The sequence below is a fragment of the Chiloscyllium plagiosum genome, chromosome 4 (assembly GCF_004010195.1).
Source record: "Chiloscyllium plagiosum isolate BGI_BamShark_2017 chromosome 4, ASM401019v2, whole genome shotgun sequence".
Classification (NCBI taxonomy): domain Eukaryota; kingdom Metazoa; phylum Chordata; class Chondrichthyes; order Orectolobiformes; family Hemiscylliidae; genus Chiloscyllium; species Chiloscyllium plagiosum.
Genome location: NC_057713.1, coordinates 25,234,794 through 25,252,262, shown reverse-complemented (window position 1 = coordinate 25,252,262; position 17,469 = coordinate 25,234,794). Strand labels below are relative to the sequence as shown.

The 17,469-nt window shown below is 42.0% G+C and overlaps 1 protein-coding gene across 1 annotated transcript in view; it reads right to left on the bottom strand.

Annotated features, from left to right (window-relative positions):
- Positions 1–13,229: 13,229 nt before the first annotated feature.
- Positions 13,230–17,469, bottom strand: part of LOC122548904 (protein FAM135B-like) — a 372,254-nt gene continuing 368,014 nt past the window's right edge. The window contains exons 19-20 of the mRNA XM_043687860.1: positions 15,692–15,805; positions 13,230–14,396 (exon numbers count right to left, since the gene is read on the bottom strand). Of these exons, the coding sequence (XP_043543795.1) occupies positions 14,191–14,396; positions 15,692–15,805 (320 nt within the window). The 3' untranslated portion in view covers positions 13,230–14,190. The remainder of the gene's footprint in view (positions 14,397–15,691; positions 15,806–17,469) is intronic.

Here is a 17,469-nt window from a genome sequence, read left to right as displayed (position 1 = left end):
GATCAAAATGTATTACTTCCCATTTTTCTGCATTGATATTTATCTGATAGGTGTCTGCCCATTTGGTCAACTTGTCAATGTCTATCTTAGGTCATCAGCATTATCATCAAAATTAATTGTTCTCTCTAACTTAGTCTCATTTGAAAATTTAGAAATTTGCAACGCCAATGCCAAATTGTTTATATAAATCAGAAAAAGCTAGACTCCTAAAACCCCTGTCTTTTAACTAACTTCTAATCCAGGCTACCATGCACCCATCAACCCCAAATATTTCTAATTTGCTAACTAACCCACAATGAGGCAGTAATGCTTTCGAAATGCTCAAATGTACGACATCCAAAGTACCACCCCCATCCACTACCCATGTCACCTCGTCAAAGAACTCAATTCAATTTGTCTGACATGACAAAGCCATATTGACTGTCAAGTATTACCTTATTTTTCTCTACATATATATTTACCTTATTTCATATTATGGCCTCCATCAGTTATCCCACTGTTGATGTGAAGCTGACAGGTCTGTATTTTCTGCGTTATCCTTTGCCCCTTGTTACAGTTGCAATCTTCCAGTCTCTTGAGGCTAATCCTGCATTCAGAGAGGGCCTGCACAATTTTTGTCAATAACTGAATGATTTGCTCCCTTACCTCTGTCTGCAATCTAGGCTGCATCCCATTACGTCTTGTCCACCTGGAGTGCTGCCAGCCTTTTTAACAACTCTTCATTATTAAGGGGAAATTCTTTTTATTAAAAGGGAAAGACTTAAGAACTCTGAAGCTCATAGGGAATTGGGAGTCTTAGTTTAGGATTATCTTAAGGCTAACCTACTGGTTCAGTTGGCTGTTAGGAAGGGAAGCGCATGTTAGCATTCATTTCAAGTGAGTTGAAATACAAGAACAGATAATGTCTTGCTGAGGCTGTATAAAGCTGTTTTTTTTTTTGAATTATTATATAAGCAGTTTTGGGACTCAAGTCTAAGGATATATGTGCTGGCTTTAGTGGGTGTCAATATTTAGTTTGCAAGAACGATCCTAGGGTGAAGGGCTTGTTGTATGAGAATTCCCATCTGAACTTGATGGAATATAGGGGGATGAGGGTGGGAATCTCATTTACAGAATACTGAGAGGCCTGAACGGGATGGATGTGGAGAAGATGCTTCCACTAGTATGAGAAGTATGGGGCACTCTGAGAGTGAAGGGATGACTCTTTAGAGTCATTATCATACAGTCATACAGCATGGAAACAGACTCTTCGGTCAAAACAGTCCCTGCCAAATGTAGTCCCAAACTAAACTAGTCCCATCTGCCTGCCCCAGCCCATTTCCTTCCAAATCTTTCCTATTCATGTACTTATCCAAATACTATAATTGTACCAACATTCATTTCTTCAGGAATTTCATTCCACACGCTGACCACCCTCTGTGTAAAAACATTGCCCCTATATCTTTTTCAAATCACTGTCCTCTCACCTTAGAAATGTACCCCCTAATCTTGAAACCCTCCATCCTAGGGAAAAGACAACTACCACTAACCCTATCTATACCCCTCATTATTTTACAAACTTCTATAAGGTCGCCTCTCACCCAAACTGAGATGAGGAGGAACTTATTCAGCCAGAGGGTAGTGAATCTCATTGCCACAGAAGGCTGTGGAGGCTGAGTCATTAAGAGTGTACTTAAGACAGAGATATATAGGTTTCTGATTAGTAAAGAGGTCAAGTGTTATGGGGAGAAGTTAGGGGAATGGGGTTGAGAAACATATCAGCCATGATTGAACAATGGATTGATAGGCCGAATGGCCTAATTCTGCTCCTCTCTTTATAGTCTTATGCATTAACGTTTCATTGTTAGTTAATCTTGACTCATTTAGATACGGCTTCCCATTGTCCCAATCCCTAAATAGAAACTGGATGCTGATATTTCCTATTGTAAGAGGCAGAGGGTGACTCCAGCTAACTGCTTGCTCCCCTTTACCTCTATCTTGGACACCAGGCATCAATATCTCCAGGCATGCTCATTAGGCAGTAAGCATGTTCACTGTGTGTCCAAAGATATACATCAGCCTTGCTGCATCATCATGGTACCTCTCCAATCTAATTGCACTGTGGTTTTGCAGTTCAGTGCTGTACACTGGAATGCACTAGTACCTTTTATTGCAATGCTATTGTCAGGACCCCACGTACACAGGGACAGGCACCCAGGGAACATCTGAGAATTGCTCACTTGCCCTTTTACCATATACTCACAGACCCTACTTCAAAGCTCATAAAACCCCTGCTTTTCTTTGCCTTTTGGCAATTTGCCCCTTCCGCCAGAGCTTAAAGGCTCACAGTGCTTCCATCATGCCTTGCTATTTAGCCCAGACACAGAGCCAGACAGATGGTCATGGTTGCTAATAGTCATCAGTCAAGGGGATTAGAGATGCTGCTGTGTGGCACTGTGCTATGTCAATTTTGTGTCTACAGCATGCATCAGCATTTAAAGCTTCAAATACACTGTATGTGCATCAACCAATGGCGATGTCTCAAGGTCTGAGTGGTCCTCAGTAAAGTCAAGGTGGGGCTCCTGCCAGTCAGGAGGTACAAAAGCAGTACATCATACACACCATCAAATCTCAATCCAGGGACTTGTACACATTTAATTGATTGGGGTGGTCATGGTCACGGGGCTGTGTAACTATAATCCAGGGATTCACCTATGGTCTGTTCTGAAGGTCCATTGCAAACAGTCATGGATGCTGTGTTCAGTCAGTCAGGGAGCTGTAAACTGATCACTCAGGGGTCTGGTCGCACATCAGTAGGAGCTGTCTGTACAAGTCAGTTGGTGTGGTAGACAATGCTTAGTTGTGGGGGTCTCTTAATGAAAGGGGCCAAGGGGAATTTGGGAAAATCAATGCTGAGGACTGGTGATAACAGCCTGGGATGCAGAGGGAAGATTTCCATTAATCCAGAGACTCAGCTGATGTTCTTAGGACAGAGCTTCAAATCCTGCGTTGGCAGAATTGGAATTCCATAAAAATCTGGAATTAAAAGTCGAGCAAAGACATTGTTGATTGTCAAGAAAAAAAACATCTGGTTCATGAATGTCCTTCAGGAAACTGTTGTTCTTTCCTAGTATGTGATTCCAGACTCTCAGACGCTTGATCCTTAACTGCCCTTTTGGATGATCAGGAATGGGCAATACATGCCGGGCTTGCCAGTAACACCCACATCCTATGAATGAATTAAAGAGTAAAGTTGGAGAAGAATGGAAAAAGGGAGTGGATTTAATATATAAGGGAAGACAGTAGAGCCTGGGAGGACATAAACTACAGGAACTTTTCAGAGGTCACTATCAGCACGGCCTTTGCAGCACAATAGTGGGGATGACTAAACTGTAGGACTGGGGCTCAGGGGTCACTGGAATTTCAGGGTACTGGAGTGCTAAGGGTCAAGGGTCATAGACGTTTCAGGGGTAATGAAGACAGCTACAGGTGGAATTCCAGGTGATGCATGTGGTAACATGTGGAGATCAGTATTGATGGACTGGGCAGGGAGTACTTGGAAGAAGTGGCCATTGAGGTTCAGGGGTATCTATTTGATTACCAGACTGAACCTGAGACAGACTGTGCCAAGCATGACCTGTGTTTCCTGCCATATTCACAATGTCTGTGACCACACCCAGCGAGATCACAGTCAGTGTCTCTTTTCTGCCTGAACAAGGGTGCTCCACTTGTGACAGAAATGAGAACTTGCAAGGGTTAATCAGGTACTCTGCACAGGTTCAAGCCAACCATAATCATAGGACTGTAGATGCAAAACGCATGGATTGCCATGATAGGTGCAAATGCTGGTCTCAGGTAATCTTGACCATGGTAATGGCCCTTGCGGATTGAAGATAGTCCTCTCTGTGAAGCAGAATTAAGCACAGTTGACATTAAAAAGTGGCATTTGTGAATAACAAAACACAAAAGGTACTGCAAGATCTTAAAGGCTGCAGACAGGTTTGGGAATGATTCCCTCACACCCTAAGTGGTAGATATATGTTTTATCTGCAATGCTCCTTTACCCAAGTGAAGAGAAGATCTTAGTACTCAAATTTATAATCTCCCACTGTGTTAGTGTAACGTGACTACTGATGAGAATAGGAATAAGATCCAATGTAAAAGTTCCATGATAAGGCATTCCACGGAGGACTATGCTAACTCGTCACTTATACATAACACAAATGCTGATTGTTTATATGACTAAAGAAGTTTTGTGTTTCTTATGTTCCCCATGCAGGTTCATTGCAAGTGTGACTAATGGATCCAGTCACAGCAGGAGCTTTCAAGTTGCTGTGATGCAACCAGAGAAATGGAGGAGGGATAGATGTGCCAGCCAGACTCGGACCAGCAACAAGCTTCAGCAGCAACTGAGATCGCAGCTAAAGGTCACCTCAACCTACGCAAGAGGTACAGGAGAGCCAGATTATCTCACCCTCAGTTAGGGAGATGCAGTATTGCCACACACTGAGGATGTCCAGGTACACCGTCACAAGACTAGGCCAACTACTGGAACAGGAGCAGAAGGAGTGGGTGACCATCAAATCCCAGTGGCTGTCATGGTGGCAGCTACACTAAAGTGTTAATGCAACTGGCAACTTTCAGGGACCCATTAGAAACCTGTGTGAAATCTCCCAATCATTGAGCCACAGAGGTCTGAAGGCTGTTGGTGATACAGTTTGTGCTGGATCACTTCACCCCATGACGAGGTCAGTGCTGCAGCCTGGTAGTAACTTTCTTCTCCCAGATGCAGAGCTCTATAGGTTGTACATATATTGCATTGACAGCAGTATAACAAAACACAGCTGACCTTATCAACAGCAAAGGGTTCCACTTCATCAATTAGCAAGTCACCAGTGCACTGCTGATACCATATCTTAGACATCTGTGTCAGGGACCCTGGGAACTGCTGTGATGCCCACATCCTTGAGAATGCTCATGTTCCTAGTTCAGTTTAAGGGCCAGATACCTTACAAGCATGGTTACTGGATGGTCTATCTTCACAGTTAAGGACTCCATTACATACACCCCCCGATGGAGCACAGTGCAGATAGAATGCAGCTAATTCCTCAACTAGGGCAATGGCAGAGCAGATTCCAGGTCTCAAGAAGAGGAGGTTCCAATGTTTGGATTGGTCTAGGGTCACCTCATAGTTCATTCTGGACAAGGCATGCTGCAATAATCCGAGCATGCTGTACTCTGAACAGTTGGAGCAGGCAATGTGGGGAAGTGATGGAAGCTGAAGAGCTGTGAGTGGCACTGCGTTTTAGATAAAAAGTGGCACTGACTTCAACCAGGTTATAAGATGGGCTAGGTAAGCTGTGTGGCTTGGACCTTAAACAGCGTTACATGTGAGACTTTGCAATATATTAAAGTATGAGCAATTCAGTGTGAGCTGTGCCACCCTTTTGCCTTGAGAAGTGTTGGTTTGTGGTAGCTCTCCCATTAGACAGTGATGGCCTTGTGGTGTTATCACTGAGCTATTAATGCAGAGAACCAGGGAATGTTCTGTGGTCAAATCCTGCCATGACAGATGGTGGAATTTTAATTCCATAAACATTTGGAATTAAGAGTCTAATAATGACTGTGAAACCATTGTTGGGGGGATGGAGGAAACCAAAATGTCAGGTTCATTAATGTCTTTGAAGGAAATATATCCGGCACGGTGGCTCAGTGGTTAGCACTGATGCCTCACAACAGGAGGGTGCCGGGTTCGAGTCTGGCCTCGGACGACTGTCTGTGTGGAGTTTGCACATTCTCCCTGTGTCTGTGTGGGTTTCCTCCCACAGTCCAAAGATATGCAGATCAGGTGAATTGGCCATTCTAAATTGCCCATAGTGCTAGGTGCATTAGTCAGAGAGAAATGGGTCTGGGTGGGTTACTCTTCAGAGGGTCGGTGTGGACTGGTTGGGCCGAAGGGCCTGTTTCCACACTGTAGGGAATCCAATCTTATCTGAGACTCCAGATGCATGGGAATGTGGTCGAATCTTAACTGCTCTATGGGCAATAACTGTTGGCCTAATAGTCTGTGAATGAATATTCAAAAGAAAAAAATAATGAGAGGCAACTGTGGACTGCCAATGTTTGAGTGGGTGCATGGCTGAGCTTCACCAGGATGTCCTGGTATTGATGGGTACTTCTGCCAATAGCAAGTGTTAGAATAAGGGAATGATACATAATGAATCAGCAAAGTTTTAGATAACAGCATGATAAAACCCTTCAGGGCTTGAGGAGAGAAACCCCCTAGGAAACTCACCAAAAATCTCATTTAGCCGATTTCTCATAAGATTCAAATACTGCCACAATAAAAGACTTAATGGGTTCCGAATAAAGGAAGCCAAGAACTTTATTTGGTTTGTACACAGAACACAAGCCACCATGAATGATGCAAAAGCAAATGTAGAAAAATAGTCGAATCATATTGGCACTGACGACTATCTGTTCTGTACACAGTTTTAGTCAAAATAAATAGAAGATTTCCATCTTGCAATGGCATCAATGTATACAATAAATTTCTGCTTTCAATTTACATGAATAATTATAAAGGTTGGGAAGTTCCTTGGTGCTGCTTATACTCTTCAAAGGTTATTTTGCCTTAAGTATAACATAATTCCTGTTTATATATAGAATGGCAGCAGCTCTGAGGAACTTTCCAGTCAAAGTCTGAAGGCATCCCACTCTGCACGTATCTGATATCTATTAAATTGTCCATGTATGTTTGTATGCTTGTCCCAAAGTCAATCCTTTCAGCACTGGGTCTGGAACCAGGGTAGATTGATGTTTGGTTTTAAGTGGGCAAACTGGTAAAATGTCAAAATGCTCTAAATTGCTAATGGATTGATGACATTGTTTGTTCCATCTGCAGGTGCAATACTAAAAGGGGGGGGGTGGGGGGGGTGCGGTGGGGAATGAAAATCTGGCTGTGTCGCACTTTAAATTTGCTACAGCACCATGGGAACATCCATAAACCCTGGATTGTGAATTTTGGAAATCTGAAATAAAAACAGAAACTGGTACAAGAATTGACTGGCACTTGAAACAGATATTAAAAGTTCTAAAGTTTCATTTGTCCTTATAGAGTTTTCCATCCAAAATGTAAAAATCTTTCAGGTGCTGCCTAACCAAGAGTGCGTTTAAGGAATTTCTTGGGAATAGAGCAACAGAGTGGGGCTTATTGGGCAGTCTTTACAAAGAGCCAGAACTCGCATGATGGGCTGAATGGTCTCCTTGTCTGTTGTATGATTAGGTAGATATTTTTTCTTGCTGTTGACCAGCCACTTTGACAAAAACATCATATTATGTTTGGCTGCCTTATTTGAGAATGAGAGTCTACTTGTGCCTCGATTGGAGAAAACATATTCGCAGTCAACCTGTTCAAATATGACCTAATATACCTCGCAAATGCAAGGAACTTGAATCTGTGTCATTCAGCCCAAAGGTAGGGACATGACCACTGAGCCATAGGAACACCAATTAGTCTTATGAAGGCATTTAGGTGATAGATCAAGATCTATAGGAGTAAACACCACCAAGATTGAAGAGAGTAGATAAAATGATGAGCAAACATCAAGATTTTCTTTGTAAAAGCCTGAATATCATGGATGAAGAGGACATTTGAACAAAACAAGCTCTTCGGCTTTGAGGCGATGGAAATTATTCATTTCTTTTTACATAAATGGCTTAAATAATGATTTGAACAGAGTAGCTGGGTGTACATTATCTGAAATAATGAATCGTGGGATTGGTAGAGACTAAAAAAGAACATTTGGAAATGCAATAAGTCAAAAGGCCTGAGAGAGAGAGAGAGAGAGATTGAACAATTATATCTGTCATTGACTACATCGTGTAACCTATGGAGGGGGAGAGAAGAGGCAAATGAATAGAATAACAAAACAAGTTCATTCATCCATATAATGTGGGACTCTTAATTGGCAAGGTTAAAATGGAATGCTCTTTTCTACTTGATGAATCTAGTGATAATTTGATCACAGACTCAACTGTGACCCAGCACAGTCTATTTAGTTTAACGCAGAACTTTTTTATTTTATCTGTAAAGCTCAATTATCGGGCGGCCAATTTGGAATTGGTTCAGAGAAGCACCTTTACTCAAATTCAGCACCTGAACCTAGGGCAAGTTGGTTTTGGATTTCCTTGTTAAACTGACAAGGCTGATAGAAAATCTGGATGTAAATGGGCCTGTAACAAAATGTCAATGTGTGACATAGACCCACAAAAGGGAAGAATCAATCTGTAACTACTTAATGAAATGAACTGTGAAAAAAGGTCATAATATTAAAGCAGTTAATGCTAATGTTAACTGTTCAAACCATTAAATAAGAGTGCATTAAGGCTGCTTATTATGTCCATTATAGTAATAAAAGCAAGAGTGTAATGTGCATATGTACCCTGAGCTGCCATCTTAAAATGTTAGGCCAACACCAAAATTAATAAATAAAGATTGTGATGATCATGAATTATCTGAAATAAAACAGGATAGACAGTAGTTGGCTAGATCTTCTATTTTTCTGAGTTCTTCATACACTTGTGCCTCATAACAATGGCCCTTCTGTATAGATGTGGCAAGAGTACAGTGTTCTGGCCATATGGGAAATCAGGCATTTGTCAAGATTTTATAGAGGGGATGATGCTGAAGCAGAGCTATTATTGCTCACAATTGTTTCAAGCCCTGTCTGCAGGTGACAGCAAATACAGTCCATTACCCAACAACACTTCAATGACCTTGTCAACTGGACTTCAAGTAATTGAGCTCCCTCACGCTGTTATGTAGTGGCCCTGCCTGATGATGTTATTAGCAATTGTGGTTGTTCTTTCCACGCAACTTAATGGAAATTGAAGAATCGGAAAGGAAATTAAATTTCATCAAAATTCTACAACGGCTTAATTTTAGATAAAAGCATTGTTGTTTGACACAATTCTATGTTGTATGCTTTTGATTCTGAATCTTTCAGTCATGTTGGTTGTACGTCTAATTTTTAATGGTACCAGCTACCACAGAAGGTGCCACATCATTGCAAAAGGAGGCATGCAGATTGCCTACATCTTGTCCAGGTAAGAGTTTTAATGAATAGGGACTATATTCTTTTACATTTAGGATCCTTGGGTGTGACTAGCACTTGACTAAACAATGTTGTGACAGAACATCACATGGAAATTACTCAACAGAGCAATAGAAAATAGGTAATATTTAGAAAATATTAAGATAAGGCAGGTTTTCTTTCCCCCAGGAGGACTATTGATAAGACTTGGTGACTAAAATTAGTGGAAAAGGTGGAAGGACAAAAAAGAACTTGAGGGGGGTTAAAGCTAACTTTGTGCAAAGAGACAAGGAGGAACTAACAATTCATTTGACACAACTGCAGATTGATTAGAAAGGAAATATTTAAAAATCCAAATCAGTTTTGTACCAGAAATATTGGTGTAAACCTTTCTCTACATTCTGACAGAATGAATTGCCCGTTCAGTATAGAATCTTTATAATTTTCATTCCATCCTTTTGGGATTTATAAAGGACAATTAATTCAATCTGCCACATTTTCACATTTACATGAGGATAATATCTACCCCACTATACCTTCTCTTCCAGATACTGCTCAATGCATCGTATTATCATAGCAGTTTCTGCTTTATTTCAGAATTCCAGCTTGAAAAGGTAGGGGGCAGGCAGCTGACATAAATGCCACTCCTCAGCACCTTGCTTTTTATTGTAGCAAAATTCCTTACACACTTTGATTAACCCAGAGATGGATGCCACTTTGAAATGTCAGTTGCAAGCATCAGCTAACCATGGACTTATATTGCACAAATATGATGGGCCTATATTAATAGTAACTAACATCTAGGTAACAGATTGTACCAGCGTATAAATCATTTCCTTATTTTACTTTTACCCTGTTATTTCAATGAAAAGCACATTTAAAGGTGCGATTTATCAACTGGATTTTATATTCTTACATGTACAATCTCAAATACTGTTAGAATTAGGTTACCACAGTATGTAAGTATGAGCAATTATGGAAGATAAACAGTGCGCATAGGCCCTTACCATATAATATCATGATATGGAAATATTTACTAATGCACAAAACACTGCAGTAGGATCTGGCACTTTTACAATTAATGGAAGGAGATCCAAAACATAATAAAATCAAATTCTAATATTATGATTAATTCCCCATCAATGCTGCAATTTCAGTCACATTTTTGTTCCCTCATGTCATTCACATACAGAGGGAGACTAAAATACATTCCTGGGCTGTGGGAGGCAACCTTGGATGCTGGTTTGTGAAGGGGGTAGTGGTGGGGAGAACAGTGGGGCAAGGAAAATAGCAGAGGACCCTGTTGGGCTGGCTCCCTGATGCTATCCCACTTCTGGCTCAGAGCTGCAGGGATAGATTGCTATGGGCAATCTCCACATGACAATGATGACTCGAGACAATGGCCATTCTCCAACATCAATTGAACTTTGCTAGGCTCACACACTATGATGGGTCTAACAGCTCTTTCTTTGTTATTGAAATTTATGTAGCTTTGCAAGAATGACTCAATTTTGCCATGACCCTCTCCCAGTGGGGCTGCTATTGCTGCTGGTCCTCCTGCAACCCTGTTCCAACCACCAACTTTGGCTGGACTGATGAAGAAGGCTGCCTCAGGCAAAGCTCTGCTGTTGGCCACCCTACTGAGATGTATAGGCCGGGGATGCATAAATGGTGCCAAAATCCTGTTCCCAGTACTCATGGGCAAATTCAGTCCAGAAGCCTGAGTACCTTAAAAAAAACTGAACCAATCTATTGCATCTGAATGACATTATAATTTCATGAAGCTCATAACATTCGTCAAGACTGATCTCCTCAGTGGGACAACAGATAGTCTGGAGGTAAATTAAACCTATCAGTCAACAGGTTCCAACAATAACTTTTTTTTCAAAAAAGGAAATCATTTCACCATAATCTCTGTCTGAGGGAGAGAATGGTGAATCATAACTCCTCCAAAGTAGGTGCTTTTGGATCAGGTGGGAAGTAAAAATGTGACAAGTCTCTAAAACACAATTGATTTATTCATGATTTTACTGGAAGCCGGATGGAGGGCCTGTAGGGTACTGGTGATCAAATCTCTCTCATGAGTCCCCTTATTCCAGCTTTAATGCTGGCTGATTGGGTTTTCTAGATTATGGAAACCCAGAAACTAAAGGGTAATGAGGATTGCTGAATGGAACAGGTATGAGGCTTTAGAACTCAGCTTCCAGGCTAGGAGAACTACCCAGGCCCACTACCAACCATCTCCCTCAAACCAAATCTGTTAATGTCCCCAGCAATTGGTTCACTCATCAGTAAGTTATGTCCTCTTGGTACCCTCTGTGGGCTGTTATTTTCTCTCATGCAATCTCAAATTGCTCAAAATCTCTGCAATCTTATCAGCCCCATCCATGATATCTCTGGCCCTCCACAGATTTCTCTTCTCCTCCTCACCCAACTTCTCTGACTCCTTTCACAATCTTATTCTCTTGTCTCTCAATCACTCCAATCTTCAGCAATTGTCTCCTCTACTCTGCCCTCAGTCTCTCCTCTCAAGCTGGCTAGCTATTGCTGGCAAACAGACTTGTAAAAATGTTAATCAGATACTGCCATCCAGAGGGAGACATTTCTTTCAGGATTCCCTGACCTTAAAACTGCATCCTTACACTTGTAAATTTCAGGGACAGAGTGTGACAGAAAGAGATAGGCAGTGCATGTTTGTAGGGACTGGATTTAAGTAGGGGTGTCAAGGAGTCAACCAAATGTGCTTATGATTGTTTTCTCTCCCTTAAAGCTGTCTGATTGGATTTAAGAATTTCAAGTTAAATTGCTGTTTGGTAGAAATGTTTTTTTTTTCACATCAATGCTTTGGGAATGCAATTACTAGTTTTTTTCCAACAATCTCAGAGTCAAGCAGGTTGATCTTGTCTCTCTGTGACAGTATAAAATGGATGTTAATGAGTCATGAGCCCATTTCATATTTTATCCCAATTTTAGTTCCATGGAAGTCAACATATATTAACTATGAAACTCCCTTATTGAAGTTTTTACACAAAATCATGAACTACATCAAGCTTCTCTCAATGCAGCTAGAGCGTGTGCAATAGTAAGAAATTAAAGTTTAAAACTCAAACTGCCATTTCGCACACAAACTGTTTATGCTTATTCCATCAGGTACTCAGACACTCCCTCAACCCATAGCACTGTCTGGTGATCTCCCTCTTTAACAAATTGTGAACTGATCTAAAAAGGTGGCTACTTCAGTCTGTCTGTGCGGGCTCTCTGTTTTCTCTAATCTTCTACTTGAATATGTTCTCTATTGCTAAGTTTCCTCGAACAGGCTTGCTAGGCCTTATCAGAGTGAATTTAAGAGTCAAACGTACTGTTGAGGTCTGGAACCATAAGGAGGCCAGAACAGGCAAGGATGACAGATTTTCTTCCATGAAGAATATCAGTGAATCAGCTCAGTTTTTAACAATGCTTGATAACAATTGTCATGACCACCATCACTGAGACTCATCTCTTACCAAGACCAAATATTTGGATTTAAATTCTAGGAGAAGTTACAATGGGATTTGAACCTGTGTCTTCAACTGAACTGCTGGAATACTAGCTCAGTGGCATGATCACGATACCACTATATTCTAGTCTTTCTTTGCAGCTCAACAATTTTCCACTTTCAAATGTACAGGCAGTTCCTGAGTTAAGAGCAGGTTCTGTTTTTGAGTTCATTCTTAAAGATGATTTGTATGCAAACCAGAACACAATACAGTACAAAATATAATAGTCGTTCATAAGCATGAACAAACATTTGCACGTCAGATGCTTAGAATTAATATTAATATGGGATCCTGTTCGTAAGTATGAGCATATGTAGGCCAGATGTTCATACATTATGGACTGCCTGTACATCCAAACCAACTTCCTTTCCCTATCTTCCACAAAAACTAAGGCTTTGGGTTTATAATGAACTTGAACCACACTATATCTTTTCTGTGAGTGCTTCACCTGAGTGAACATAGCAAAATTAATAGTCAAAATTAGAGTGGTGATGGAAAAGCACAGCAGGTCAGGCAGCATACGAGGAGCACAGAAATTGATGTTTCAGGCAAAAGCCCTTCATCAGGATGCCCGAAACGTCTATTTTCCTGCTCCTCATATGCTGCCTGACCTGCTGTGCTTTTCCAGCACCACTCGAATCTTGACTCTAATCTCCAGTATTTGCAGTACCCACTTCTGCCATAGCAAAATAATATTCCATTCCCCAGTATTGATGTTCCTCACAATGATCAAGGCATAAATAATTTGGTTTTACTTTAGTCATGAATCACTCACTCAACACGACCAAGGTAGACTCACAAAGTCATCAGCCTTTGCATTTGCTGAGTTATGAATAAAATTAATCCATATGTTAATGAAAAATTAATGAAAAACCCTGGGGTGCCCTTCACACTAACTAATACAAGAAACAGCAGGCACAAGGGAGTAATTAATTTTCCAAACTCATAGCTGGGAGTCAGGAACCATTTGCACACTAATTGATATCACCTAAACCTACAATAACACTGCCCACGTGTGATTATTCTTCTTCACTCATTATTATACAGGTCCCTCATCATTGCATGGAATGGTTCTCATAAAGGGGAAATGGACTGTTGTAGGGGGCACTCGGGATTAAACTGGCACAGGTACGGACATGCAAGTAACTGAAGACATTTGTTGCATTTGGCTCTACTCAAAATTATGAGTTTCTGTTTGAGGAGCCAATGCAGTGCCATGTTTATTCCAGAGGAAGCAACCAACATTCATCTTTTATCACGTGGAGATAGACACATGACAGTTAAACAATAAATAAAAGATAAATCAGAATCTTCTACTCAAGCTGCTTCTCATAGAAAGCCTTTGCTCAATGTCTGTATGTATTTTAAGGCAGGAAAGTATTTATAGATAAGTTTAATCTGAAATGTAAATTATTTTTCGTACTATTTACAATACAATCATGTTTTTCACATGGGTTAATAAATGGATGTTTGTAATCAAGAATCAAAACCGACTCAAGTCAGTGCTTTCCGACAAGAAAACATCTGAAAATGCTGGAATATTTTGGGGTGCTCCGAATGAGGAGGAGAAACTTGGGGTGCTACTTGAAGTAGTTTAGACCTGCCACCAGCAAAAACTTTTCCAGGAACAGTTCAGAGTCCAGGACGGCAATGTGAGCTGCCCGTCCAATCAATGCGTTGGCAGTGTTTGGCAGTGCATGGAAAATATCATAGCGTATCAAAGTGCAGTCCTCAGTCTCTGTCACTGGCCGAAGGAGATTGTTGATCATTTCAGTGTAGACAGAACCTGTTCCAGCAGGAAAAGGAAACATTAGGAGAAAAAGAAATGTATGATATTCACAATAGAAATTGATATTTCAAAGACATACGATTACTTGCGAGCCCAGAATTTGAATATTGCTGTAATTGTGACACGTTGCTGAAGCTTTTCTACCTGCACTCATCAGGACAAATGCAAAGAATGCCCAATTCAAATGACCTTACCAATTAATAATACAGGAGAAAAGGGTGCTGATTGACTGACAAGTTGATTCTGAATGGGTCAGCCATTGCAATGGAAGAAAACGATATATTTTCAGCTTCAGCTGCATAAAGAAGACCATAAGATCATAAGACATGGGAGTGGAAGTAAGGCCGTTTGGCCCATCGCGTTGACTCTGCCATTTAATCACGGCTGATGGGCGTTTCAATACCACTTCCCCGCATTCTCCCCGTAGCCCTTAATTCATTGCAAGATCAAGGATATATCAATCTTTGCCCTGAAGACATTCAATGTCCCAGCCTCAACTGCGCTCTGTGGCAGTGAATTCCACAGGCCCACCACTCTCTGGCTGAAGAAACGTCTCTTCATTTCCATTCTAAACTGACCCCCTCTAATTCTAAGGCTGTGCCCACGGGTGCTAGTATCCCACCTGACGGAAACAAATTCCCAGCGTCTGTGGGATACGCTATGATATTTTCCACGCACTGCCATGCATTATCTTGTAAGTTTCTATTAGATCTCCCCTCAACTTTCTAAACTCTAATGAATACAATCCCAGGATCCTCAGCCGTTCATCGTATGTTAGGCCTACCACCCGGGTCTGCTTCCCCTCGCTTCCTCACCCGGGACTGATTCCACTCGTTGTCTCACCCGGGACTGCTTCCCCTCCCTGTCTCACCCCGGACAGCTTCCCCTCTGTCTCACCCGGGATCATCCGTGTGAATCTCCACTGGACACGCTCCAGTGCCAGTATGTCCTTCCTGTGGTATGGGGCCAAAAACTGGACACAGTATTGTAAATGGGGCCTAACCTGAGCTTTACAAACTCTTAGTAGCACATAGTTGCTTTTACATTGCAACCCTCTTGAGATAAATGACAACATTACATTTGTTTTCTTAACCACAGACTCAACCTGCAAGTCAGCCTTTAGAGAATCCTGGCCTAGCACTCCCAGATCCCTTTGTACTTTGGCTTTATGAATTTTCTCACCATTTAGAAAACAGTCCATGCCTGTATTCTTTTTACCAAAGTGCAAGATCTCACATTTGCAAAGGAAGGAAGAAAGGAAGTAACAAAACAAAGCACAAGGAGATATTTACCAGTCTGTCTGTCTTTTAGTGCTGTCTTACACATTTCAATCCGGGCAGAATGAAAAGGAACATATCGATCCTGCGTTGATGCCACAAGCATGACATTCTTGAAGTACTGCAGCCCTACGTCAAAACAAAAGATTTATAATTAGAAGTTTGATTCAAATAAAGCATTTGGTTTTCAATTATTAGAAGTTTTTACTTCACTCATTTCCTTCTCAGTCTCACTAGGTCTGCTGGTACTGAGAAGGATGATCGTGACTAACCCCCATATCTGTCAAAAGCAACAATGAGCTGAATAACAAGAGTCTAATGCAATCCAGATCTGAGAGAGGAGAAATGGAGTTCTGGGTTCTAAGTAAGCCAGTAGGATCTGTGAAATTAACAGAATCCAAATTGAAATCTGTGTGCTTTCATCCACTCAGTTAACTTGCAGGAAACACACATTATCAGAATAGACAAGCTTAGTTAATTTTGCTAGGGACAAAATTGCACCTGGTGGAATCCAAAGTAGACAGACTGTAGGCTGGAAGAACACAGCAAGCCAGGCAGCATCAGGAGGTGGAGAAGTCAATGTTTTGGGTGTAACCCTTCTTCAGGGCTGAGGGTGGGTGTAGGGGAAGCTGCGAATAAAGGGAGTGGAGGGGGTAGGGTGGTGAAGAAGGGATAAGTGAAGACAAACAGAGGGTACGATTGACCTGGTTGGTCAATGGGAGGAATTAATCCGGTTGGTGGCGGGGAGGGATGGAAGGGAGGGGGAGGGGCTGGGAAGAATGTCGGGGGGTGGGAAGGGAGGTTATTTGAAACTGGAGACCTCAATGTTGAGTCCTCCGGGCTGTAGATGTTGTTCCTCCAATTTGAGGTTTGGTTTGTTGTGGCAATGAAGGAGATCAAGGATGGTCATGTCGGAGAGGGAGTGGGCAGGGGAATTAAAATGGGCAGTGACTGGGAGGTCCGGTCGACCCCTGCGGGTCCAGTTGAAATGCTCGGTGAGCTGATCCCTAAGGTTATGCTCTGTCTCCCATGATGTAGAGAAGGCCACAGCGGGTGCAGTAAACTAGGTAGGAGGAGAGGCAGGTGAACCTCTGTCTCACCTGGAAGGACTGTTTGGGGCCATGGATGGAGGTGAGGGGGGTGGTGTACTGGCAGGTTTTGCATCTTTTCCGGTTGCAGGGGAAGGTACCGGGGTGGGGGGGGGGGGGGTGTTTGGTGGGGAACATGGTGCAAACCAATGACTGGTGAAGGGAATGGTCCTTGTGGAAGGCAGAGAGAGGTCGGGAGGGGAAGATGATCTTAGTGATGGTGTCCAGTTGAAGTTGGTGGAAGTGTTTAAGGATGATGATTTGGATGCGGAGACTGGTGGTGTGGTAGGTGAGGACAAGGGTGACTCTGGTCTAAACACGCCCCTCCCAACACAATAAAGAGTGGTGAAGTGAATAGAGATGGTGTGGCGGAGGGCTGTCTGGATGACGGAGGGAGCAAAAGCACGTTGTTCGAAATAGGTGGACATCTAAGATGTTTGGGTATGGAATGTCTTCTCACCCGAGCAGATACGGCAGAGGTGGAGGAATTGGGAGAATGGGATGGAGTTCTTGCAGGATACTGGGTGGGAGGAGGTGTAGTCCAGGTAGCTATGGGAGTCTGTGGGTTTGTAGTAAATGTCCGTCTGGAGACTGTCGCTGAATATGGAAATGGAGAGGTCAAGAAAGGAAAGGGAAATAGACTAAATTAATTTGAGAGTGGAGTGGAATTTGTGAGCGAAGTCAATGGACTGCTCCAGTTCAGCT